This window comes from Pundamilia nyererei, unplaced genomic scaffold (genome assembly GCF_000239375.1).
Source record: "Pundamilia nyererei isolate P.nyererei 1_Seehausen unplaced genomic scaffold, PunNye1.0 scaffold00144, whole genome shotgun sequence".
In the NCBI taxonomy this organism is placed as follows: domain Eukaryota; kingdom Metazoa; phylum Chordata; class Actinopteri; order Cichliformes; family Cichlidae; genus Pundamilia; species Pundamilia nyererei.
Window position 1 is genome coordinate 427,282 of NW_005187545.1, and position 27,246 is coordinate 454,527.

The 27,246-nt window shown below is 39.7% G+C and overlaps 1 protein-coding gene across 1 annotated transcript in view; it reads right to left on the bottom strand.

Moving 5' to 3' along the window:
* col14a1a (collagen, type XIV, alpha 1a) overlaps positions 1-27,246 on the bottom strand; it is a 151,839-nt gene that overhangs the window by 19,628 nt on the left and 104,965 nt on the right. Inside the window, exons 33-39 of the mRNA XM_013913665.1 lie at positions 25,957-26,115; positions 23,046-23,123; positions 21,400-21,486; positions 16,502-16,555; positions 13,586-13,681; positions 13,091-13,144; positions 4,068-4,121 (exon numbers count right to left, since the gene is read on the bottom strand). Coding sequence (XP_013769119.1) covers positions 4,068-4,121; positions 13,091-13,144; positions 13,586-13,681; positions 16,502-16,555; positions 21,400-21,486; positions 23,046-23,123; positions 25,957-26,115 — 582 coding nt within the window. The remainder of the gene's footprint in view (positions 1-4,067; positions 4,122-13,090; positions 13,145-13,585; positions 13,682-16,501; positions 16,556-21,399; positions 21,487-23,045; positions 23,124-25,956; positions 26,116-27,246) is intronic.

Here is a 27,246-nt window from a genome sequence, read left to right on the forward strand (position 1 = left end):
TCGGTGGAAACAGGTTTTATGGACTGATCAATCTAAATTTACAATTTTTGTCTCAAGTAGTCATCATTACAGTGGGGGAAATGAACAGGCTTCATGGCTTTATGGTAGTTTCACTGTTTAATGGACACAATAAAATTATAAACTGATTTGCATATCAGTTAATAAAATAAGTATTTGATACCAAAGTAGAAACCTTTGTTGGCAAACACAGTGGTAAGACATTTCTTTTAGTTGGTTACCAGGTTTACACAGATCTCAGGAAGGATTTTGGCCTACTACTCCTCACAGAAACCCTCAAAGTCCTTTAGGTTTCTTGGCTGCTGCTTGGCAACTCAAAGCTTTAGCTCCCTCCACAGATTTTATTTAATAGGATGGAGGTCTGGGGACTGGCTAGGCCAGTTGTTGCCTTGGTGGTATGTTTTGAGTTACTGTCATGGTGTAAGACCAATCCATGACTCATCTTCACTGTTCTAGCAAACAGAAAGAGGTTCCCATCTAAGATTTTTACAGTACATGGCCCCGTCCTTTAGCCCTTCAGTGCTGTGAGGTTGTCCTGTTCCCTTAACAGAAAAACAGCTTCAAAGCATAATGTTTCCACAATCGCTTCTACAATTGTTTCCATGACAGCTCTTTGGTCTTGTCCATTCCACACGTGTGCTTTACAGGGAGTGCAGAATTATTAGGCAAATGAGTATTTTGTCCACATCATCCTCTTCATGCATGTTGTCTTACTCCAAGCTGTATAGGCTCGAAAGCCTACTACCAATTAAGCATATTAGGTGATGTGCATCTCTGTAATGAGAAGGGGTGTGGTCTAATGACATCAACACCCTATATCAGGTGTGCATAATTATTAGGCAACGTCCTTTCCTTTGGCAAAATGGGTCAGAAGGAGGACTTGACAGGCTCAGAAAAGTCAAAAATAGTGAGATATCTTGCAGAGGGATGCAGCAGTCTCAAAATTGCAAAGCTTCTGAAGCGTGATCATCGAACAATCAAGCATTTCATTCAAAATAGTCAACAGGGTCGCAAGAAGCGTGTGGAAAAACCAAGGTGCCAAATAACTGCCCATGAACTGAGAAAAGTCAAGCGTGCAGCTGCCAAGATGCCACTTGCCACCAGTTTGGCCATATTTCAGAGCTGCAACATCACTGGAGTGCCCAAAAGCACAAGGTGTGCAATACTCAGAGACATGGCCAAGGTAAGAAAGGCTGAAAGACGACCACCACTGAACAAGACACACAAGCTGAAACGTCAAGACTGGGCCAAGAAATATCTCAAGACTGCTTTTTCTAAGGTTTTATGGACTGATGAAATGAGAGTGAGTCTTGATGGGCCAGATGGATGGGCCCGTGGCTGGATTGGTAAAGGGCAGAGAGCTCCAGTCCGACTCAGACGCCAGCAAGGTGGAGGTGGAGTACTGGTTTGGGCTGGTATCATCAAAGATGAGCTTGTGGGGCCTTTTCGGGTTGAGGATGGAGTCAAGCTCAACTCCCACTCCTACTGCCAGTTTCTGGAAGACACCTTCTTCAAGCAGTGGTACAGGAAGAAGTCTGCATCCTTCAAGAAAAACATGATTTTCATGCAGGACAATACTCCATCACACGCGTCCAAGTACTCCACAGCGTGGCTGGCAAGAAAGGGTATAAAAGAAGAAAAACTAATGACATGGCCTCCTTGTTCACCTGATCTGAACCCCATTGAGAACCTGTGGTCCATCATCAAATGTGAGATTTACAAGGAGGGAAAACAGTACACCTCTCTGAACAGTGTCTGGGAGGCTGTGGTTGCTGCTGCACGCAATGTTGATGGTGAACAGATCAAAACACTGACAGAATCCATGGATGGCAGGCTTTTGAGTGTCCTTGCAAAGAAAGGTGGCTATATTGGTCGCTGATTTGTTTTTGTTTTGTTTTTGAATGTCAGAAATGTATATTTGTGAATGTGGAGATGTTATATTGGTTTCACTGGTAAAAATAAATAATTGAAATGGGTATATATTTGTTTTTTGTTAAGTTGCCTAATAATTATGCACAGTAATAGTCACCTGCACACACAGATATCCCCCTAAAATAGCTAAAACTAAAAACAAACTAAAAACTACTTCCAAAAACATTCAGCTTTGATATTAATGAGTTTTTTGGGTTCATTGAGAACATGGTTGTTGTTCAATAATAAAATTATTCCTCAAAAATACAACTTGCCTAATAATTCTGCACTCCCTGTATGTACAAAGAGTTGAGATCAGAAGTGTCTGTAATTGGCTGTGGCCACATTACAATCAATCTTGGAGAGCCATAATTAGGGCTGGATTGTAGGGATCAAATACTTATTTCACTAAATGACATGTAGAAAGATAGCTTGCCTAAGAGAGTTCAGGCTTTATTGAAGAATAATAGTGATCATAGCAAAATACTGACTATCAAGCTTGTTAGACTTATACAAACTCTTTTTTTGCCTTATATACTGTATATCCATGTACATTTGCACATTTGAATACATTTCACATTTTCCTAGCAAAAAATAAAGAATGAGGGACGGCTCGAGATTTTTTCCACAGTATTTATTGTATTCATGCGAATGTGTAGCAAAAACATAAGGCCAAAGGCACAAATGCTTGCAGATCTTAATAAATGTTTTTGGTGAAAGTGGCATTTCTAGTAGTACACAGTGTGATGTTGCTTTGAGACAACATTACAAATCTTAAAAGTCATGTGCTACATAAGTAAGTACTGAGTGTAACACAACTTTAAGTCAGCACGAGTTGTACAATTTGTTGAAACTTCACTGTGAATTCAGTTTGACTCTGTGGAAAATTTCTGATAATCAAATCTGAACTTTCTCAATACTGTATTTAAATTCAGGTGGCAAAAAGATCAAGTAAAAAAAGTTTTAAGTTTACAAAGATGTCACTGACTGATTTAATTAAACCAAATTATAATGTAAGTTGGTTGTTTTCCTTCTAAAAGTTCATGAACTCCAAACCTCTCTGGCACAGTGAGAAGAAACTCTGGCCAACATGCAAGCATCCTCAAGGAAACCACATGACAAGCCTGAAAACTATGCAAGACGTCTTCTGACAACTACCACTGAGGGGATGAGTGCTTGGACATGTGTGGGCCAAAAAAGAGACAGCAGATGGATGAAGTGCAAGACTTTCACCTCTCCAGGAGCCAGACTAGGACAACAGGCTTCTATGACTATGTTACATATTTGGAATAAACCTCCTTTTTTCTGCTTGCTGATACATTACCCTCTGGCTATGTTTCTGTTTTGGTATTTACAGTCCAGTTGAGCATTGTAAGGCCTGATCCCGCTGTCAGCATCAACTACAGACCAGCTGGTATCACAGAGCCCTAAAAGTGCTGGATCTCATATACTGTGAATGCTGTACATGAAACCAGGGTGATGTAGCTCTGAACAACTGGGGGAAGACATGCATGGTTTTATGAAGACACATAAAACTAAACAGAGAAATGCAGCTGGACATTAACCCCTTAGCAGTCCTACAAATTTACAATTAGTCCCCTAAACCATCCAATGTACCGTGGGCGGTACGTCCGACTGCTAACAGGTTAAGGCGCTGTGCAAAGCTGGAAATGGATCATAAAAAATGTTCTCAATAAACACGCCTCTGTTTTCACTTTCCTTTGTATGGTATTATTTATCTAACTCATTTAACTGAATGCAAACTTTGATTTTCATATTAAAGAAACTACAAAGAAATGCCATGAATATTAATGAATCTATGTATATTTCCTCAAAACTTATTTAGTGTATTAGAGCATATTTTCGTGATGACAGCGGAGTGATTATGCAGCTGTTTTACTGTTTTATCTTTAAAGGCAGATCTCATCCATTGTGCCTTTTTTATTTAGATGATCACTTTCAGAATTGTATTTTACACCCCATTAAATTAAAACGTCCACCCCTATGTACTGTATTTCAGACTGTAGTTAACCAAATGCATGCATTAGACAGTACACTACACTCTACATTTCCAACAACCAACAAATCAGGCAGCGTAACACAAACCAGCAAAGCTGAACATCATGTCAGTATCTTACCCTTGATCCTGGGGGACCATCTCTACCAGGTGAGCCAGGACCTCCGGGAACTCCCTGAGAAAAACACAAACACAGGGGTTTGAATTATTGTGGCAATACAGACTGACTGAGGATTTATGCTTCAGTGCGAAAACTACGCCATAGCTACGTAGCAACCACTAACAAATCTGAAACCCTACAGTCCAAACTGATGCTAACCTGCCTAAAACCTTAACCACACGGCATGTCGCGCAGCTTTTCAGCACTATCAATGTCCAGCTACTTTTTTACACCAGGTTTTGAATTTACCAGTGACAACTTATTTCAATATAAGAAATAATAACAGCATTAATGTAAGAATTCACGAATGTCGGCATAATCATGGAGTGATTTTGTTAAAACTGCGGGAATGGATGTGAAGGAATGGACAAATAAATGGAAGAACTTGAGGAACACAGATATCTGTCCCTGAAAAAAGCTAATCACAACAAAAGATGTCCCAGCTTTTTATTTGTTTCTATCGGCTGGTGTTAGGATTAAAATTATTTAAGCTGTTTTTTATATGCACATTGTGATGGGATCATTAAAGAGTTGGAGCTCCATGTTTTGAAGGTCGGAAGCTTCATTCAGTGCTATGACTGAATTGAAATATTGTGATTGACGTAGAGTCCAGAGGGTTTTTTCGCAGCATGCTTACACATCATAACTAGCTAACACTCAGGATGATATTTACTGGGCCAAGGGAGTCTGAACAGAATATCCCGAACTTAGATAATAAATAGAATCAGTAAGAGATTTATAATCAAGGCTACGCAGGGAGGTGTTTTCTTTTTCTGTTTCTGTTATTCCAGGAAGGAGCAGATAGGAGGTTGGAGAGAAGACTCATAGGGAAACAGTCGGACCACCACATCGCTTCCGGAAGAATACTTGTTTTTGTTGGGGTATAAAACTGCACGGCTCCATCCGGGGTCATCCTTTCTGTGAAGACAGATGGCTGATTTCACAGAGAGGTCCAGTGCTGTAACTTGTAATTTCAACTGCTGAAGCATATTAAATCTTTTTAAACAACAGACATTCTCCAGTACTTCCTGGAGACTGAACACGACACTTGCTCCATGCATAAATCAGACATGACATGACCGAACGGTAATTAACACATAATGCACAACGCAGATTCATAAATGCCAGTGACGTCATCGGCAGCTTGTGTAGGTTGCATCATTGTCCATCAGCAGGAATCTCATCATAATTAGGAAAATGTATTTGTAGTATTTCCATGCAGTCATCTTGGTTGTTGCTGACCTGATATGAGCAGGAAACCAAAGGACTTAAATCAGCCTTCAAAATCAGATTTTCTTTAAAATTGTGAATTCATTTAATTTCTTCTTCTTCTTTTTGCACCATCGCAGCCCAGCGAATTTTTAAAAAGTGTTTTAGCTGCCGAATCACGTACAGTATATCAAGGAAAGTCTTTATCCATAAATGTCTCATAATAATTAAAATACGCACAGACGTGCTACTAAAGGTCAGAACAGCTGAGGATTTGCTATCTTGCTCAACAATGCTTTGACGGCAGTGGACATAAATCTGATTTATAAAACGGACCAGCTTTTAACCCTCTGGGCACAGACAGTCTTCATATCAGCAGTCGACCCCGCCGCTCCATCTCCTGCCCCATTTCCCCTTCATCCGCCTCTCCGCAGGTCAATGCACACACAGCCAATTCCAAAATGCAGCCACGGACTGCGTGCTGAGGTGATTTATCTCCGCACTTCAGTATTAGTGGAGGGCTCATAAAACAGGACAGTTAACACTGTTAAAGGTTCTACAAATTACAGGACGGGGTCGCGGAGGACAGGCCTCATATGATTAACGATGTGCCGCCGTTCAGATGTTGCCTGATGTGCACTCTCCCATGACATCTGCAATAATACCTCCCCTGCAACTTTCACTCAGATATCGACAAACTTCAAGAAACACGTGGAGCGGAGAGGCAAACCTCCACGTCTGCACAAAACACAAAGACTGATGAAACCATTGCTGACATTAAAGACGAAGTTAGTAAAGCAAACTGCAAAAGAAAAATAATTACAGCAAAAAAATGTTATGAAAGTATCGTGGCTCTATGTAAAATGTAAATAAAAATAATAATTCAATAATTTAAACACTACATCCACAAACACTACATATTAAATGTTAAATAAAAAGTGCGCTGCATCACCTTTTCTTTCAAAAAAGCAATAAGACTAATTTCTCATTTATTTCTCGCTTTATAGTAAAATGATTTCAGCTGCTCGACACTTCTGAGTTTCTTTTATGGTAAATATGCCAAAATATGTGCGTGACACGTCCAGTTTAGCAGCTGTACTGTTTTACTATCAAGCCCCGCTGTCATAAGCTGTACATGTGTTCTGCGATCTCCTGCTTTCACAAGCCAAACCTTTCCTCAAAACTATATTATTATATTAAATTTGCAGTCTAGATGGTCCACATCCTCTTTAGCTCGTAGGATGAGACATTCTTTACTTCAAGGAAGAATTCAACATTTTCAAACTTGAAACCACAGGACAGTTTTCCACTTTACCTCAGTCTCTGAAATTAGCTCAGGCACAGTAACATTTCTAAATGTTATTTCAATACATTTTTTGCTCTGCATGATCGAGTTTCAGCTTGCATTTGTGGATAGTGATTAACTCTGTTCTCGGACAGGCTTTAGGATGTCCTCCTGACCACATGCAGTGATTTCCAGGACAGAACTGTGCTGTGTTTATAATACAACACTGTCTGAGGCCCTGAAGATCACAGCTGTTTATTACTGGCTTTAATTTAATCTTTTAAAGATATCATATACTGTGCAAGATAAAATACTCAAACTGCAAATTTAGATTGCTCTGTTTTACTGATGGGGCACCGCCCTCCTCCGCCCTTATAATAATGCCACTATATAACCCAATTAGCTCTGAGTTAATACACCATGTGGGTTTTTTTTGTAGAGAACTAGAGAGTTTTTCAAGTCTTTATTTTTATTATTATTTTGCTTTTGTCTTGACTTTCCTTTGAAGGAGTTCCCTGTATAACATTCAAATTGAGCATACGTGCTGAAAACACATAAAATGTCAGTTTCAACATTAAATAGGCTGTTTTTGTATTATTACATTTAATATAGAGTTTAATTAATTTGGATATAATGGTATTGCATACTTATTCATATTTTCCATTGTCCCATTTAGTTTTTTTGGTTTCTTTTTTTGGAGAGCAGTACCTGTACCGATTTTTTTTTAACCACTTTTAAGAAAAAAAGCTTCAAGTTTCAGTTATAGTCTAACTATAAAATATTCAGTGTTTGATCATAAAATATTAAAATATTCTTTTGTTTCTTGATAAATGCTGCATAATTCACAACACCCTGAGAATAAAATGAACAGGCAGGCCAAAGAAATTAATAATTGGAGTGCGCGAGTGATTCTGATTCAATACATTAGCCTCGGGATTTACACACACACGGAAATGCACAGCTGTAAATTTCCATGGTGTCCGGCAGATAAAGGACTGAGATGAGGGGGTCATGTGGGGCAACCGTATATATCCGCACAAGATCAAGAATGAGACCAATTTGAAATTATTGCCTATACCAAAACAACCCGCATCCCTCTCTCAGACAAAACCAAAATTATTAGTCGATAACAAAACCTCACATGCGCGCGATAAACAAAATGAAAGCGAGAGATGAGAGAGACGGCTACGCACACAAACACACAGTCGCCGCTCTTCAATGCAGCTGCATTTTTCATTGTCAAATTGAAACAGAGGTGGAGGGGATGCTGACGACAAGGTTACATTGTATTTACTGCAGGAAGAAACAGAGCGAGGGCAAGAGGGAGAGAGAGAGACTGAGGTAATTGATGCTTTAGAGTTGTGATACTCTCTGTGGTCCCTCGTATATTACAACAGGGCCCTGGAAGCTACATTATTCCCCCACTGAGCCACACACACACCCATTCATATTCCTTGCTGTGACAAAAAACATTATTACTCAGTAACATAGTGCAGCACAGGGCAGCACTGCCAGCTTTTATTAATAGGGCTATGCAGGCACAGAGAGCGCTAGATAGTGCCGCATCGAGGACTGCTGAAGCTCTCCGTGAGCTCGTTGGGAGACTAGTTGTTCTCGCCTCCTGAGAGTGGCTAACGTTTCGCTGCGCTTCTGAAAATGAAACTAATAGAAACAAACATTTTTTGGGGGGACAAATAGAAAACATTTTCAAATTCTTTCAGAAAATGAAAATTTGCAATTTGTTGGGCATTGAAATGCAGGTGAATTAAAATTGTCACAATCAGCAGGGCTGGCTGCGTGTAGAGTGAAACGTGGACCCAAATGCAGACGAAACAAAACGTGAAACGTGACTTGAATAACCAAAAATGAGCCGTTTATTGAGCTGGCAAAATAACTGCAAACAAAAGGCAAAAGGCAAGACATGAGCCTAATGACAGGACAGGGGAAGTGAAACTAAATACAGTGAACCAAGAACACCCAACTCCTTCAAAATAAAACCGGAAACACTGAAACTAGACATGACAACAAGTTTAACAGGCCTAACACGTGATGAACGATATAAGAACCCAAATACAGAAACCAATGAAACGATAAATAATGACTGCCTTTAACCTCAACGAAAAGCTAAATAGGAATGACACATGAACTAATCACAAATCTAAAATGAGACAAATACAAAATGTACTCAGAGCGCTGGGTCGGAGACAATCCAGCACCCCCATCCAATCAAGCTTTATTATAAGTGCAAAATTAAAAAGAGTTCTTATGTTAAATATCCTGTTGTGTGCAAAGATGTCGAGTGCCATTAGCTTGACTACCCAGGCTTTACTTGACCAATGAGAATTATTAATTATTTAATCATTCTTACAGTACCGAACAAAATCGGCTGATTCAACTGTTGAAGGAAACCATTAGAAAACGACCGTCCAAACATGGAGCCTGTGTGCTCTGCAGATCAATGTACGAGTGTGACACGATCAGGGGGAAGATGGGAACAGTGACTGTAACAAATTGTGCTCAGCGATGTAAAAAAAATAAATAAAATATAAGACTGCTCCTTTCTTTTTGCTCTGTGCTGAAGCCATCTCTCAAAATCAAAACCTTGGCACTGTCAGCTCGAGTGCAGCTGTTGTAATGAATTTAAGTTTAAGTTTGATCAAATTATTCTCTGAAACGTTCTTATCTCCGTAAACGTCTGGAGATATGGTTTGCAAAGACACAAGACAGAAGGCCTCTAGATGTTAGTCCATGTGCTAATAAATGACACTCATATATTATATCAATACTCCATCTCAAATGCGTTGAAACACATTTTCTTTTCTTCAACCAAAGCTGATGCATCCAGATAAATACTACACGCCTGAAAGGGTTCTTGGCCACTTCAAATGTCAATGGATTTTCTCAGTCTCCCAGTCAGAAGCCTACAAGCGTTATCTGTGTTCTTGTTCCAGTTCACAAGTTTAAAAACTAACCATTTCTACAACAGGCGGGCCTGCACAGAGCGGAGAGGATAGTGCTGCGTCAGGAGCTGCTTTAGCTCAGGAGAACAAGTGTGAGGAAGTGAGACAGAACTTTTACGCCTTCCGTTTTCTTCGCTTTCAAACAAAGTAAATTCAGCAAACCTTCGTTCACTGAAATGCATGCACATCACCAGGGATTATTTTATTTATCAGCTAAAAACAGAAAAACAAACTTGAAAAAATTAGAAAAACGGTCTGTCAAGAAGCACTTCTACAATAGTGAAAGTCTCTGCAGACTCCTACAGGTAAGTGATTCATTTAATAATTAACCAGTCTAGCTGCAAAACAGCAGAGATTCAGACTCCAGCTCAGCTTACACACCCATTACTCACCCTCACAGTTGTTTTCACTTAATTAGCCTGATTAGCTCTGTTTTCAGGAGTGGTGCGTGTATATTACCTTTGCTGGGGACATAAATCTGTTGACATAGTCACATTCTTAAGACTTATTTCCCTTTGGAGGCTAAATACCAAAGTCTTTATACCATAGCATTAAATTTTATGGTGCAAGGTTGTAGTAGGGTGAGGTTTTTTGGGGGGGCAGTAAAAGTAATGTCCTCTGAAGTGATGGAGACATTGTATATTAGTGGTTTGGGCCTATGACCTTCCACAATGACCTAACCTGAATCTGATTAAATAGAGATTTATTATAATACAGATACATTAAAAGAAGCACAAAAGTGACATATTCTTCCTTGAAAAATAAGCGTCTCCTGGTACACAGCTACTGAAACAATGACTGTGTCTTTGCTGATGTCCAGGGCTCCCAGTAGAACACCATTAAATTAATTCAGTATTACTTTGGATTGGTTCAGTGCAGAATAATGGAGACGCCTGTGATGATTATTCACATCTCACTGATTCCATTAGACTGCATCATGACCATGTGCATGTGTAGACTACTAAAACACACCCCCACACACTAAAACCCACCAACCACTAGCATTAAGACCAGAGCCTTCCAGTCCTGTAATTTGGATCTGACATGTTATTCCAGCCCATCCCACAGATGCTCAGCCTGACTGAGATCAGGGAAATAAGGTGGCCAAGTCGACACCCTACAGCTGTCAGGGTATACCTCTGTAATGAAACTGGGGGTTATGTGTTTAGGTACAAGCAAAAGTAACATCCAGATAAAGTTTCCCAGCAGAATATTGCCCAGAGCCTCAAGCCATGCCTACATGATGTCATCAAACCAGGCTAACCTTTTTTCCTTTGGACCACATTTGGCAGGTATTAAACCGGAAACAACTGTTTTACCTATTGTTCAGTAGAATGCTGCGTATACTGAGGCTTACTGTAAAGCACTGTTTCATTTGTATCATGTCACATATTTCAATGACAATTAAAGCTGAGTCTGAGTAAACGTTGCTGAGATCTTCACACTTGGACATTTATCTTGGTTTCAAAACATCACCTTCAAGAGCTGCTATAATGTGTCCACCTCCCTGAAGAGGGCCACCGTAACAAGTTAATCAGAGTTAATCACACTTCTCTCCCCCCTCCCTTCTCTCCCGCTCACTTACATAGTGTAATTATGAAATGATCAGGAGCAACACAACAACTGTGTCTACAACTGATCAAATGAAGCCACAGTAGTTCTAAACAAACCAATAATTTGCCGTGTCAGCACAGGAATGTCTTAAAGACATAAAGACCTGGATGGCCGCTAACTTTCTGCTTCTTAATTCAGATAAAACTGAGGTTATTGTACTCGGCCCTGAAAAGCTTAGAAATATGGTATCTAAGCAGATTCTTACTCTGGATGGCATTACCTTGGCCTCCAGTAACACTGTGAGGAACCTTGGAGTCATTTTTGACCAGGACATGTCCTTCAATGCACATATTAAACAAATATGTAAGACTGCGTTCTTCCATTTGCGCAACTTCTCTAAAATTAGAAATATCCTGTCTCAGAGTGATGCTGAAAAACTAGTTCATGCATTTATTACTTCCAGGCTGGACTACTGTAATTCATTATTATCAGGATGTCCTAAAAACTCACTGAAAAGCCTTCAGCTAATCCAAAACGCTGCAGCAAGAGTCCTGACAGGGACTAGAAAGAGAGAGCATATTTCTCCTGTTTTGGCTTCCCTTCATTGGCTTCCTGTTAAATCCAGAATTGAATTCAAAATCCTGCTCCTCACATACAAGGTCTTAAATAATCAGGCCCCATCTTATCTTAATGACCTTGTAGTACCATATCACCCTATTAGAGCACTTCGCTCTCGCTCTGCAGGCCTACTTGTTGTTCCTAGAGTATTTAAAAGTAGAATGGGAGGGAGAGCCTTCAGTTTTCAGGCCCCTCTTCTATGGAACCAGCTTCCAGTTTGGATTCGGGAGACAGACACTATCTCTACTTTTAAGATTAGGCTTAAAACTTTCCTTTTTGCTAAAGCATATAGTTAGGGCTGGACCAGGTGACCCTGAATCCTCCCTTAGTTATGCTGCAATAGACATAGGCTGCCGGGGGATTCCCATGATGCATTGAGTTTTTCCTTTCCAGTCACCTTTCTCACTCACTATGTATTAACAGACCTCTCTGCATTGAATCATATCTGTTATTAACCTCTGTCTCTCTTCCACAGCATGTCTTTTATCCTGTCTTCCTTCTCTCACCCCAACCGGTCGCAGCAGATGGCCGCCCCTCCCTGAGCCTGGTTCTGCCGGAGGTTTCTTCCTGTTAAAAGGGAGTTTTTCCTTCCCACTGTTGCCAAAGTGCTTGCTCATAGGGGGTCATATGATTGTTGGGTTTTTTTTCTCTGTATCTATGAAGCGCCTTGAGGCGACTTATGTTGTGATTTGGCGCTATATAAATAAAATTGAATTGAATTGAATTGGCCTGGCAAACATGTCACCAATAATGGCTACACAGGCAAGTCATTTTGGATTTTTTTCAGTCCAGTGCATTTTATCTATCACATTAGATATGTACTGGTGAGCTAATCATTTTGGTAAAACATTTTATTTATCCCTAACTAAGTTATCTGCTAAAGTTAATCAGAAATAACACACTGAGTCCATGTCAGCCTTAGTAAGAACGGCCGAAAGTATCAAGGAAACAAGAAAAATAATTGTAAAAAATCAAATGAAAACACAGAAATATGCTTTTATAGAGTAACACGTCTCATTTCTGTGAGCGTACAGGTCCAGGGCACCTTTTATTAGATGTAGGATTCATTTCAATTCTGCACACACACACACACACACACACACACACACACACACACACACACACACACACACACACACACACACACACACACACCCATAGCTGGGTATACTTAATAGTACTTAGCTCCTATAAGTAAGACAGAAACACAGGAGGAAAACATTGTATTTCAGGCAGGGTGGAAAGTAATTCCCTCTCCGTGTTGTACTTTTTAATGTAGGGAATCAGATCAGCGTGCCACAAAACACACTTTACTGCTATGTTTTACAACAGTGACCATTTTTGGGAAATGTTCTTACCATTGGTCCGGAAGGGCCGATCTCTCCTCTCTCTCCTTTCTCCCCAAGAGCTCCCTGTAAAACAAACAATGTCACTGCGGCTGGGCTGGACTCGTGGGCCTCGTGATAGCCACGGACTGGAAAAGCCAACATCAGTTATCTTAATAAGATGCCGGGCCATTTCTTTGGGCAAGATCCGAGAAATGTCTGGAAGTCTATTTGAGGCATATGTCAACATTTGTCAGTTCACAATGGCAGGTGGTAGACAGCTTAATATCAAGTGCAGTCATAATTGCACACATTTCTGAACTTGCTGAAGAAAGATGGGAACAAACTGCAAAAAGCACACGTCCAGTGACCGGTTATCATAATTCAGTGAAAGTGCTGCTTGAGAATGACAAAACTTGATATGTTACTTGATCCCAAAGTTTTATTTTTGTTATTACAGGAAGTTGTGCGAGTTTCAACGCTAAAGCAATTATGGAAAAATCCACCTTTACGCCAGTAAAGTCTTACCGGAGGCCCCTGAATGGAGAGTCCGTTGGGTCCTTGAGGACCAGGTTGCCCTGGGGGTCCAGAAGGGCCAACTTCTCCTACGGGCCCTTGAGGTCCCTGTGAAAAACAACACCACGTGGAACCAAAGTAGCAACTTTAAGTTACATATAGTAACACAGATCGGTGAGAAAGATAAACCCTGTGGTTCTTTAGTCTGACCCCCTGAGGATAAAAATGTTTTTGTGACCTCCTCACTCACCAGAATCTGGAATGGCAAAATTTAAGAGTGCAGAACACGACTGCATAGTCAGCAATAAAAAATGTCATTTAAAGGCATGACAGCCTTTTACATCAATTTAACCGTCTGTAGCATCTCCTGATGTGAGACTCTCTGTTGGAGAGATAAAGGAACTGGCCTGAATCGGGCTCAGAGGCTCATTTTCATAAACAAGGCTAAAAAGAACGTGAGAGCTTTATAGCTTTACTAAATATAAAAACGGACACGATCGCTGCTTCTGTTCAGATCGTTCTACACGTTTTTGATCAATTTAATCTCCAAAGAATGTTTAAGAGATTTTTTGTGCCAATTCATCAGCATGATGTCCATCAGGTTTAGATGGTTGCCATCCATCTGAAGTCAGGTCTTTGCAGCTCATTTCATTGGTGTGTATGGATTACAAACCCAGTTCACAAACAGGAGACAGAAAAGAGAAATTCCTACAAACCACGACTGACTTGCAGTATTTGTGGCTTGTTGGCTGAGCGGCAGCAGTAGCCAAAGTAATCGTTGCTCCAGCTGTATTTATTATTTTAAAGTTCAGCCTTAGAGGTTGTTGGGTCAGGGCTGCCTTATCCATGCACATGATCAAAATAAAGCATGGATCAGATATACATGAGTGGAAAGGAAATAAAAACAAACAGAGAGAAATGTTGTTTTTTTTATCTCATATTTAACTTAATATTATTCTCATAAAAATATTGCACCAAAGTAAATCACTTGAAGGTTTATTTTACAAAAAGAATAATTTATTTTGCGTTTTATCCACCGTTATCCTGTAATATGTAATTCACTAAAATGAATTAGTAGCATTGAATAAAGATGAGTTCAGGGAGGAGCATACTGATGACACAGATGTACGAATGCTGTAAGACTGATCGAGCAGGAATACGGTACTGTGTGAAAGTCTTCATCCACCAATCATTTCTTTATATTTTGCCAGAAACACATGCAAACATACATGTAAATACAGTATAGAAGGCAAAACTAGAGTTTGTAAAAATTCCTCTGAAAAAATAGCCCGCTCTAACTACCGAGGCCAAATATAATTTTGATTTGTCAAGTCCCACGGCGTTCCTAAGGAACGCGAAAGGTGACCGTCTGCGTATGCTACGTGCCGGGTTATGGATGAAATCCAGTAGAATGATCCTGTTGTAATACATGTTCCAGCCATGTACTCCAGCCCTAACCTTATCCCTAACCTTAACCTCAACTCTAAACTTTAATAGTGTTTTCCAAAGTGATTTAAGTAAAATGAATGTACATGTGTGGATTCATTCCAAATGGTTCTCATGTTTCCTCATTTTTTCCGATCTCGTAATCTAGGGATGTGTTGGGTGCCCGGAAGTGTAACATATTGACGATTTGTCACCTAGCGTAAAATGTTATGCTTTGGGAGTGAGAATGTGTTGTGAAAAAATAGCACTTCAGTCTGGCTCCTTGGAAACAAAATCTGAAGAAATAAGGGGTAAATCGAGACCTTTGCACAGCACTGTATATTAATATCCTCTACTGTGTGTGTGTGCCTGCAGTGCAGAAAGCCACATCTCTCTTCATAGCTAACACAATGGACTACTTGCACTAGGTAGTCCATTGCACCCATGAAACACATCACATACAGTCATTACTGACTATATGTTGTTTGGGTTTTTTTTTTGTGGGACACTTCATGTGTCGCACTTGACGTGCTGTCGCTGAGGTAAAAAAGTGGGACATATGGTTGCGATATACAACCTTATTTCCCTGACTGACAGTAGTGTGGTTTTCAGCACAAGCTGCATCACCAATGTCGCCTCCTTCAAAGAAGAAAAAGCGTCAGAACTTTTTTCTAAGATTAAATTTCACTCATGGGAGCTTTTGTTCAGAGAAATTTCCACCAGGATCAGGATCTGTAGCGACTGCTGCAGCTGGATGTTTAGTAAAAGTTTGGAACAGACGACCATACCAAAACCAGAGCAGATCCAAACATTACAGTCAGTCAGGATGGCTGCGAGTGGAGGTAAACTAGACAAGTGAGATATACCCTTGCAAATATCAGTTTCCTTTAAACTACAGGTATGTAACCTGAATGCTGTTGAAACTCTTTCAAAGTCCGATATTTTACACTTTCATCACTGAATGTGTCATTAAACAGAAGGCGATGGTTGCTTTGTTCTTGGACCCACTGGTGTGGACCACCACGTGCAGAATACCACACAAAAATAAACAAATGATCCGGGCATCCATTTAAATTTATTACACTGTGAGAGACAAACTCACTGGCTTTTGCAAACTGATCCACCTTCATTTCGTTCATGCAGACTTCAGTCTGACTGAACTGTGACAGGTGAAATCATGAGGCTCTACTAAAGGGGTCAGATGTCATCCAAGAAACATATTTCAAAGTTCAAGGCTCAATTTATCCCTCTGTAAAAATCACAGAAATTATGCCCATTTATGCTGGCTGCCGTACTCGCAGCCATTTCCCACCTGCTCCTTGCCACAGCACACACCAAAATTTCGTCTGGCAAAATCCAGTCTCAACATTATTTTTAACTCATGCAGCAATTCTGCTTTCCCACTGTGGAACATTTTTCATGCCTTAACCGTGTGAAATACAGTAAATGTTCAAGACTGTAGCAGGACAATAGTGTCCCAGAATTTAAGAGCATTTTACAAACCGTCACTCCTGGCTCGCCTCTGTCTCCTCTGGCTCCTCGTATGCCTGGACCACCCTGAAACAAACACCAGAGACACACGGTAATAACAGAAATAAGAAAAAAACATGGGCTGTAAGACTGTAAATGTATCAAGACTTCCACTAAAACATGGAAACTGGGGTTTATGTTTAAAAATATGCTAAACGTAGAACGCCACGTGTCTTTCATATGAATGGATTGTGAGGCTCATGGAGAGAAGCCAGCGCTGATCATAATGCTGTAAACTGCTCCTGTGAGCTCTACACTTTATTACGCTGCATCTGTGACTAACAGCGAGAATCTAAAGCCATAAACCTCGGGCTGACCCTTCTCGAGGTTTATCCAGGGACAGGCAACACACATCTGCTAATCATTGGCCCATTTGGGATATATCCCCTTCCTGTGTTTTCTTAACTAGGTCTGCCTTGGGAAGCTGGGGGCAACTAGGTAGTTCCTGAAGTATTTAACCAGACGAGACAAGGGTGGGAGGAATATGAGAAGAGACATACAGATGTGGTAAAAACAAGAGGTCATTTTCTTTTCGATAATTTCTATCAATTGGAAGTCAACACCAATCAGTTTGCTTTAATTGGTAGACGTAGGATATATTGTCTCTTTTAGATGTAGTCAGTGCTCTCTGCAGGGATTCCTTATGTGTGTGCTGGTCTTGGATTATGTACTTAAACGTAAAGTGACAGAAACAGGCTCAATTAGTTAACAAAACCATAATCAAAGTTTAATAAAGGCGAATGTAACAGCAGACCAAGTTAACCAAATCAAAAGGGTTTTTTCCAGTGTGTTTTTAGTTTTCGTTGTGGAGGAATACTCGTTGTTAGACAGCCAAAGGTTTGCTCCTGGGCCACAACTCTATTATCAAAAAAACCTACAGATGGCAGCCAATATCCCAACACGAAGCTTTGAATTGGCACATTCATTTTGTCAGGTAGGACAGGAATGATGACAATGACCAATGACCCCTAGAATTATTTTGAAATACTTTGAATCAATGGTGAAATGGGCCTATGACGACTGTGTCTTTGTAAAATCACATCAGGGGAAAAGTAGTACTTAAAATGACTGGGCCTGTTCATCAGTTCAAAAATGTATTTCTGTTGTTTTAATGGATTCTTCTAAACAATCAGAGCACTTGCTGGAGGCACGGAAAAACCTGCAGAGAAACTGAAATGAGCTTCCAACAGTAACAGCACATGTAATTACATTTGGATTTTTCCACGAGACTTTAATGAATGTGGAAAAAACGGGGCAATTATTGTTCAACTTAGCAATTTTATGCCGAAGGGAAATTTACATTTTTTAAATAATGCTTGGATCTCAAACAGCATGGGCACTATTCATTTTGAACAAACAGACATGGCAGGTTGAGCATGTCTTGCTTTCCTTATTTTAGATTGATTGTTGACTGACGTTCAGCGTTAAGTTGAGTCTGTGCCAAATCAGACGGCACAGATTGCAGTTCAGCTCAGCCAATCAATAGTATTTGAAATGCTGAAATGTGAAGAGGTCTGCTGCTGCGTGAGGCAGGAAAAGACGTACATCTGGCAGTGAATGCAAACATAAAAATTACTCTGAGGAAGAAAGGCTCAGCATTGTTGTGAGTGATTATGTCTGTAGTCTGCACACTGGAAAAATACAGCAGACAAAAGTGCATTTTCTGCTATTACAAAAACTTTCTTTCTGCTATTACAGTTTCTTATTTGGCTCCTTGTTTTTGTTTTCATGACATTACTGAAATTACCCATTTAATATTTTTCTACAATTATCCCAGTGTGCAAAATATTCAACTTCTAGGTGACCACTTTTAATAGCTAGCTGATTGCAATGGTTACTTGATGGTAGGCAACCTGTTTCTAATGACTGTGGTCCAACTTGGACTTATTATAGTCACTCTCAGACAGATTAGCAAAGTCTTGCAAATAATTAGCATCTAATTTATAAACACAGACTGATACAATCAGGGGTGATCGTGGCTCAAGAGTTGGGTGTTCGTCTTGTAATCGGAAGGTTGCCGGTTCGAGCCCCGGCTTGGACAGTCTCGGTCGTTGTGTCCTTGGGCAAGACACTTCACCCGTTGCCTACTGGTGGTGGTCAGTGTCCGGCAGCCTCGCCTCTGTCAGTGCGCCCCAGGGCGGCTGTGGCTACACTGTAGCTTGCCATCACCAGTGGGTGGATGATTGTGTATAGCTTTGGGGTCCTTAGGACCCAGTAAAGCGCTTTACAAATACAGACTATTTACCATTTACAATCTACAGACTCACTTGAAATCAATCTAAGTAAGTCTGCCAGGATATGCAACATCTCTGCAAGATGTCTAACTGCAAGAGAAGATTCGACTGGACTGGTTACCCACTGCCTGTATTCTGGTTATAGCCCCAGTACAGTTGTGGTCAGAAGTTTACATCCACTCATTGTTGAGGATGAATGTCACAGTAATTTTAGTTTTTTAAGGAACTGTTCTTTTTACAGGGTGGAATGCACAGCATACATCTTTAATGAAATGCAATGAAATCACCATCCTGCAGCAACTACGTCACTATTTGAGGAGGAATTTCGGAACTTCTATTTCAAGTGTAAGAGGCTGTGGCTGGACTCTGAATGTAAGTAGTTACAGTGTTAATAATATGTTTAATGTAAATGTATGTGTATGTAGATGGCAACAGATTTACGATGTTCACCAATTTAGACTAAATGTAACTGCCTACTTGATCCCATTTAATCACAAACTGATGGCTGACAAACGCCATCTTACCACCTTTTTATTGCCATCTTTGTACCAAAGTCCCGTTTGGTGCCCACTTGCTTTAGTAAGAAGCAACCGAGTGCCAGTGATTGCAGACCTGTTTCCCATCTTTAATGCAACCATTTCAAATGCAACTAGATTGCAAGTTCATTTCACACAGTTGCATTAATTTTAGTTGAACTGTAATCTTCAACTACTGTTTCCCCCAATGTGACTGTAGTATTAGACGCTGTATCAGGTATCCATCTACCTGATACATGTTTATTTTACAGCTTTATTTGATTGATCTTAACCCCCCCCCCCCCACCACCACCTTATTTTTGAGAGAACAAAGTGTTAGCACTGCAACAACAGAAGAGTAAATCTGTTTTCACATACACGTGAACCGACCGTTATATCGTTTTTAACAAGGGGAGTTGTGATAATTTTTCATCCTTTCTCTAAATCCCAGTGACTACAGTGTGCAGTTTTAGCACAAAAGCAGCTATGATTTCGCCATCACACCATTCATCTATTCCCATATCCTGCAGTTAAAATGTGATTTAAGAAGCCCATTGAATGTGGGCGAGAGTAACAGACACAGACAGAGCGACAGAAACAGTTACAGAGAGGCATAAAACGACAATAAAACGAGAGAAAGAGCCCCAAGCAGGAGGAGGAGGTAAAATAAATAAAACAGAGAAAAACAATGAAAAGTGAGAAGCTAAGGTATTTTCTATGCTATATTAATCTCTGGAAAACAGAAGAAGCAACAGAGACTGTATATAGAAAACATGAAAGAAACACAGAGAACAATATGTAATCCTAAATATTACATGAGAAATTTCAATTCTTTGGTAGTTTCCCTATAAAATGTGAACATTTTATACAACATAGAGCTTTCCTCTGTTATAGAACTGGAGGTTTAACAAATCCAGAGGGAGAGAGCTGTGACCTGTGGATATAACCCTACCAATGAGAAAGCAGATCTGGCTCGTTGGACAAGGAAAAAAAACATAGGGGGGGATTTTACTTGGCTGTGATAAATGGAGTCGCCCAATAATTACTTTCTCAAACTATACCAGTGTGGATCTACACCCCTCTCCTGCTCCGCTACCCAAAGGTGCCGACAAAGACAAAGAGAGAGAACTTAAGGAGCGATAGCGCAAATGAAAGTGGTGAAGAGAGAAAAAGAAGAATTTAGACAAAAAGTCTCGGGCTGCAAATGAGCTCATTTAGTCGCTCTCATCTCCCGACCTCATTCTGGTACAATCTGCGATTGCGTGAGAGGAATACAACTGTTCGGCATGTACACCCCAACTCTGTCTAACATTCAGACACCCCAGAGAAAATGCCTCTAAGAAATGGAAAAGTGTCTTCAGGCATTAATTGATGAAAAGAAAAAAGACTTGTTATTGTGTATATGTCACAAAACACAGGGTAGACTCTAAAAGCACTTTTATCTACCCTTTGATATCATGTCCTTTTGTGTTGCTGGATATATTCACCCTGTTCCATCTAGAGTTTATTCACACTGTGATATATTACATATTTAGATGTCTTTTGCTCTGGTCTTTATGATTTTGTCATAAACTATAGTTAGACTAAGCTTCTGTATCTGAACTGTGAAGCAGGAGGTAACAAATTTGATTGCAAAAGTATGATTATGCAGAAATCAATTAACCTTTCCCTGGTAAATTTAAGGTCTCAGTCCCAAAATTAACATCTTGCTGAATAGAAGTTCTATGTGGAGTAAAATCGACAATAACTTTAAGACTGGTCTTGAGAAAAGCACTGACCGTAACTAAAATTAATTCAGTCAAAGTATGTTCACATTGAAAATGTTGGATTGACTTTGACATTACGAGCAGTGTCCACTAATGACCATCCAAACATTTTTTCTTTACTTCTGTAGAATTTTCTAGTTGATGAGAGTCTTGAGAGACTAGATGAAGCGAATGAGTAACTGATCTAAAGAAAGAGTTCAATTGAGTTTCTAACAACACAAAGAAGGATAAAAAGCACAGAGAGCAGAGGAAACCTTTAAAGGACTTCCACATCGGAGTGATTTGTTCATAAAAGGCAGAGTATGAGTGTTTAAGTAACTACATTAAAGAGTAAATGTGTATAAATATCGTCTTACAGGTGGTCCAGATGGTCCTGGAGGTCCTTTACTGTCCTGAGAGCAGGTACAGGCATGAGGCATGGGAGGGCACTGCTCTTCAACTCTCTGAAAAGACAGTTCACAGAATGTGTGTGCAGTCTCTTTGGTCAATATTCAGGTCAGGCTTGAGCTGCACTAAAAACACACATAAACAGGCTTAGACTTTGCCGGAAAAAAACAGATAACACTTGTAATACATGCTATCGTTGGCCAGTTTGTCTTAGGTGTTTGGATCCGTGTTAAATTTACAGCCCAGTAAAACTAATATTTTTCATATTCCACAAATCTCATATCATACTTTGGAGTTCTTTGGACAAACCAGCTAAAATTACATCTTTTTCTAACAGAAAAACATATCTTTCCTCTTAAAAAAGTCAAAAACAATGTATTTTCAGTTTAAATGCAGCATAAACTCTTTTCTTTATTATTGCTACACAACTGCATAATTATTTACAAACTGTAAATGCAAACAATGTCCTTACAAAGTGCATTTAAATAAAGTTATTTTCAAAAATATGCTTCAATACGACGGAGTAATCAATACTTTTTGCATGCCTACTTTTTCATTGAGTAATCTGTACTTTTGAATGTGTATGTAATGAGTATGGAGCATATTTGAAAATGCAAACACTCAAAAAAATCAGTAAAAAAAAAAAATCATGAATTTAGTAGTCTTGGGATTTTCATTTCATTCTTCTTGTGTATAGAGGAGCCCGCTTACATAAGGACATTACGTTCGCTAAACCATACCTGTCTTTAAAAATACAAAATAAGCTCAAAGCCCCAGCACACATTTTAATTGCCAGCTAACCACTAGCACTGAAGGCTACATGACCCATGTGAAGACCCGAATTCTGAACCCCTGCCGACAGACTCCGACTTACTCAAGGGCTCTGCTAAAAACAGGCCTTTGTTGCAAGGTAGTTACTAGGCAACACGGTGATATCATAATATCTACTTACCTGCCAAGTTTGGCTGCTCAACTCCTGATCATGTAGGGGGAGTTGGCAGCCAAAGAAACACATTGTGTGCATTACAGTAAGAGTTGACTTTTTTGTGTTAGCTGTGCAACTTAGCTTAAAAACATCACACTGAAAATAAACAAGTCAATGCAGTTCATCGCCTTGAATTTATTTAATTTTTGAATTTATTTCATTTTTCAGACATTGCGAGTTTCCGCACTCATGACAGTAACTGCCATGCATTTTATTACCCAGTGATGTGTTGATAACACTCAGGCCTCAGAGAAATTGGTTAGTACGTTGAGACATTGCATTTTGAACCCTATTGTACAGGTGTGCAATTAATAAGGATCTTAGTGTTTGCTCAGTGGATTACATTTTATGCCTGGGGCGTTAATTGATTGGTGCTACCATAAAGGCAGACACACACTTTTTGTGACTTTTTGTATATGCATAATACGCAACTGGTCTCATTAAGAGAATTTCTTTCACATTAAACTAAATTAATTGAATGAGCATTTTGGCTTTGATTGGAACCATACTTATCACTTTATTTATATGGAGTTTTAATATTCTGTGAATAATGCACAGAAGAAGAGAGATCAGGTACGTACCAAATTATCTCATAGAGTAGGTTTAAGTAGAGGGAGAAATGTTACTTACCAATGCTGGCAGCTCACAACACTTATCTCTGCTGGCCCAGGAAGTACTGCAGATAATGTCAAACATCTGGAGCTGGAACTGTAAACACATGTGCATGTATGAGTACATATGGATATACACATAACCTCTGCATTAATACTGCAGTTGCGATGTACATTAGGTAAATAAAATGCTGAATTAAAAGAAAAGTTGCATTAGAAACTGAATATTACCCAGGTTTTTTGTAATGCTGTGTTTCTGTGTTGATAAGAAGCAAGAAGACAGACAGCTTGGCTGCTTATGAGCTTTAATAACAAGCTGAAATGTGCTGGAAGACAGATATATGGAGTCTAGCTGATTGCTTTAATAAACAAACTGGATGTTCTCAATGATCCGCTAGTCTTGGCCTGGCTATAAATTATGTCCCTGGCTTATGTCTGATTCATTTCGAAATTTTAGCATCAAAACTTAAGAGGGGCTCTGCTCCCGTACACTATTTATTTTATTAGAAAAGCAGTGTTGACATTCCCAATACCTCAAACTTCGTCAACATTGTTTCCAGTGTAATGCATATACAATCAGAGACAACCTATATTTTCGGAAACCCCCTCTTAAACTTAAAAATAAATAAATAAAGCAGTTTCATCTAGGACACTGGACACCGAGTTCATGCTGAATATAGTAGAAAACTGTATTTCTTTACACTGTTGTATTATTCCTATAATCATCAGATTTACTTTGTCAATTATAATGATGGGATGCACATTTGTTTTCAGATCCGCTCATAAAAGTCTCAAGGTCATTAAACAAAAATCAGTTAAATTACATTTAATTTAAAAGATACCCAACACCCTTATTTACATAATATCATCAGAAGATAAATAATACCATATGCAGTTCAATTTATTGGGAAAATGTATGACAGTAAGTAAAAACTTGGCTCAGAGGTTTTTCATTCCTAAAGACAGGAGCGCTCCCCTGCTGCTGATGTGGCACAGCTTGTAATTATATATGTAGTGCTTCTATTGCAGCACCGCAGGGGGTCTTGGAATTTAAGAGCCTGTGTTCTTACAGTAAAGCTGGAACTAATGTTAAGACCAAAAGATACGGACTTGCTGTGAATCGTTTGGGGGTTTGACCCATTTTCATTTCATAATTTGAGCTCACTGACAAATGCTACATGTCTCTTTATACCCTCACCACAGCCTTTATTAGGTCCACCTGTTCAAGTGCTCGTTAAAGCAAATATCTAATCAAATGCATGGCAGTAACTCCATGCATTTAGGGATGTAGATATGGTTAAGATGACCTGCTGAAGTTCAAGTGGTGCATTTGAATAGGAAAAAAGGGTGATTTAAGTGACTTTGAATGTGGCCTGGTTGTTGGTGCCAGATAGGCTGGTCCGAGTATTTTGCAGGCTGCTGATTTAGTATGTTCCAGCATAACCATCCCTAAGGTTTACACAGAATGGTCCAAAATAGAAAAAAACATCCAGTGAGTGTGTATCTGAGTAAAAAGTACCTCGTTGATGCCAGAGGTTAGAGGAGAACAGCTGGACTACTTTAAGCTGATAGGAAGGCAACAGTAACTCGAATAACCCCTCGTTACAACCAGTTTAAGGAAGAGCTTAGATTGGTAAAGCTCTGAAGGTAAAGCGAGTCAAATCTGCATGTCAGATGGGGGACAGCAGCAGAAGACCGCACCACACGTCACTCTTGTCAGCTAAGAACAGGAAACTGAGGCTACAGTTATCACTAGTTCACTAAAATGGGAATATTGGAAAAACATTAGCTAGTCAGATGAGTCTCAATTTCTAAGGGATATTTTTTGACACACTTTGGGCCCTTTAGTACAAACAGGGCATCATTTACATGACCACAGCCTACCTAGTAATACTCGGCTGGCCTCCACAGTCACTACATCATTCACATCACGGATGTGCAGCTGACATATCTGAAATCACTTTGCGAAGCTGTCATGTAAACATGGACCAGTATTTGTGAGGAATATTTCCAGCGCCTTGTTGAATCTGTACCAAAAAGAATTAAGGCAACTCTGATGACAAATCGGGGTTGAAACGGTTGCTAACAAGGTGTAACTAATGAAGCACCCAGTGAGCGTACGATTTTATTCTGTTACACTTGTACTCCTTTAAATCAACTAAACACAAAGTTAATTATGAACACGAACATGTTTACGATTGTTTCCAGTTCAATTCGTTGCCACTTAAAACATAGAATTGTTAGACTACATTGATTCTTCTGTACAACAAGTTCCATTTTCACATGCTTTTTGCAAATACTGTTGGCAAGCCAGTAGACATTTTTTAAATAAATAGCCATTTTCTTCACTGGCAGTGGAGAACAATCTGTTAGGTAGAGAAAATATAATTAAAGAGCATTTATCAGCTAATATTTTTCTTTGGAAAAGCTCAGTAGTATACATTTACTACTGGGCTTTTGGAAATACTTAGTATTTCCAAACGCCCAGGTTATCTTACCTTCATCCCTCACTGTGTCTGCCAAAAGCTCTTTTTTTTTGAGTGCCTGTGCTATTTAATGGGTAGAGAACAGCTAACACAGAATATATAAAGCACTTTGTGCATTTCCACTTGCAATAAATAAAATGAACTCCTACTGAGTGACTTAATGAAATGGTTGTGAATATTTATGGCTGCCACTTAACAGGCCATAATTATGCACACACACATGCACACGCACACACACACTTACTCAGGTGCCTGGTCATTTCTGGTAATTTGAAACAGATTGTAAAATAACTCTAGCAAGAAGCAACTTTACCTTTGCCTGCTCATTTTTCAAGTCATCCTATCGGATGCTGTCTTGAAACAAAGCCTACATCTGCATTTGTTAATACACGTTGTAGTCAATGCTTCCTTTTTACATTGATCCAAACAAGTATTCATACTAACCGGAGCAGAGCTGTCTTGTCTACCTCTGGATCGAACCGTCCTTCCGAGGACCTCCATTCCATCGGTGGTGATGTTACCAGCTGCATTAATGTATTTCTCCCCAACCACTGAGCAATCCAGTACCACCTTCACAGACGTCTTGCTGATGGTTACATGGAGCTGAATGGGCAAAAAGATAATTGGTTGCATTAGAAATGCTTTGGCGGCGTGTCTGAAATCACTCACACCACACTATATGGAGCACTACATAGAGTTTACCATTTTGCAGGGCTGCCCAAACACACAAATAGCTACACAGACGTCAAATGGAGCTGCTGATTTTAAGTGCAGCACTGTCACAGGTAATGATCAGCCAGAGTAGAAAACATCTGACTCCCTTGAGTGTGAATGTTCCAGAAGAGTGCATCAACAATCTGCAATCTTTTTACTTACTAATCAGTCACAATGAGTTCTTTTGTGTATGTATTTTCTAATAAAACCAGTCTAAAAGCATCCATGCACTTAAATTACCCTGTATGAGCTGAGTGTCGGATGCCTGTGAGCTAAAACTGCCTCCTTAGAGGAAACCTCTGCCAGAGCCATGAACCGTGAAATTCAACTGGTCACACAGTTAATGAGCAAAGAGGGCAGCATCATGCTGAAGGACAGGAATAAACTAGACTATTAGTGTCCGCATTATTCACAATTACGTGAACTACTTTGCTCTTTCACATTACTTAAGCCAGTTTTAAGCCACGGGACTACAAATGCATGTGTCCACGTCTAAATGCATGCACAAAGCCACACAAACAAGCTACAGCTAATGTGGAGGTTTAACAAAGTTCATATTCAAGTGTCAGAGACCATTCATCAGCTGACGCGTACGCGCCCGCTTTACTGTAGAACGACTTTCTGTTCTCATCCTCTGTTCTGCACACTTCACTGGGCATGAAGGGTGTGTGAGTGCTACACTTTTATGATATAAAAGATGATGAAATCCTCTAAGGTGCAGACATTTTGCCGACATTCTGTGGCATTTAGTGGTTTCAGTTCAGGTTAACATTGGTGTTTAGGGAATGAATGAAGGCCAGTGTGTGTTTGTGTGTGCAGAAAAGATGTCAGTCACTCACCTTCTGGGTGGCTGGATTTCCTAAAGCAATGACTGATTTTCAGGCTAAAGACTGATACACTCTTCCCTTCTTAACAGCGGATTCCGTGAAATCGGAATAATCGGGTTGACAGTTGCAGGAAGCAGATATTCGCTGTTTACTTGTCATTCACTGTATTTTGCACTCATGATAAACAGACAAA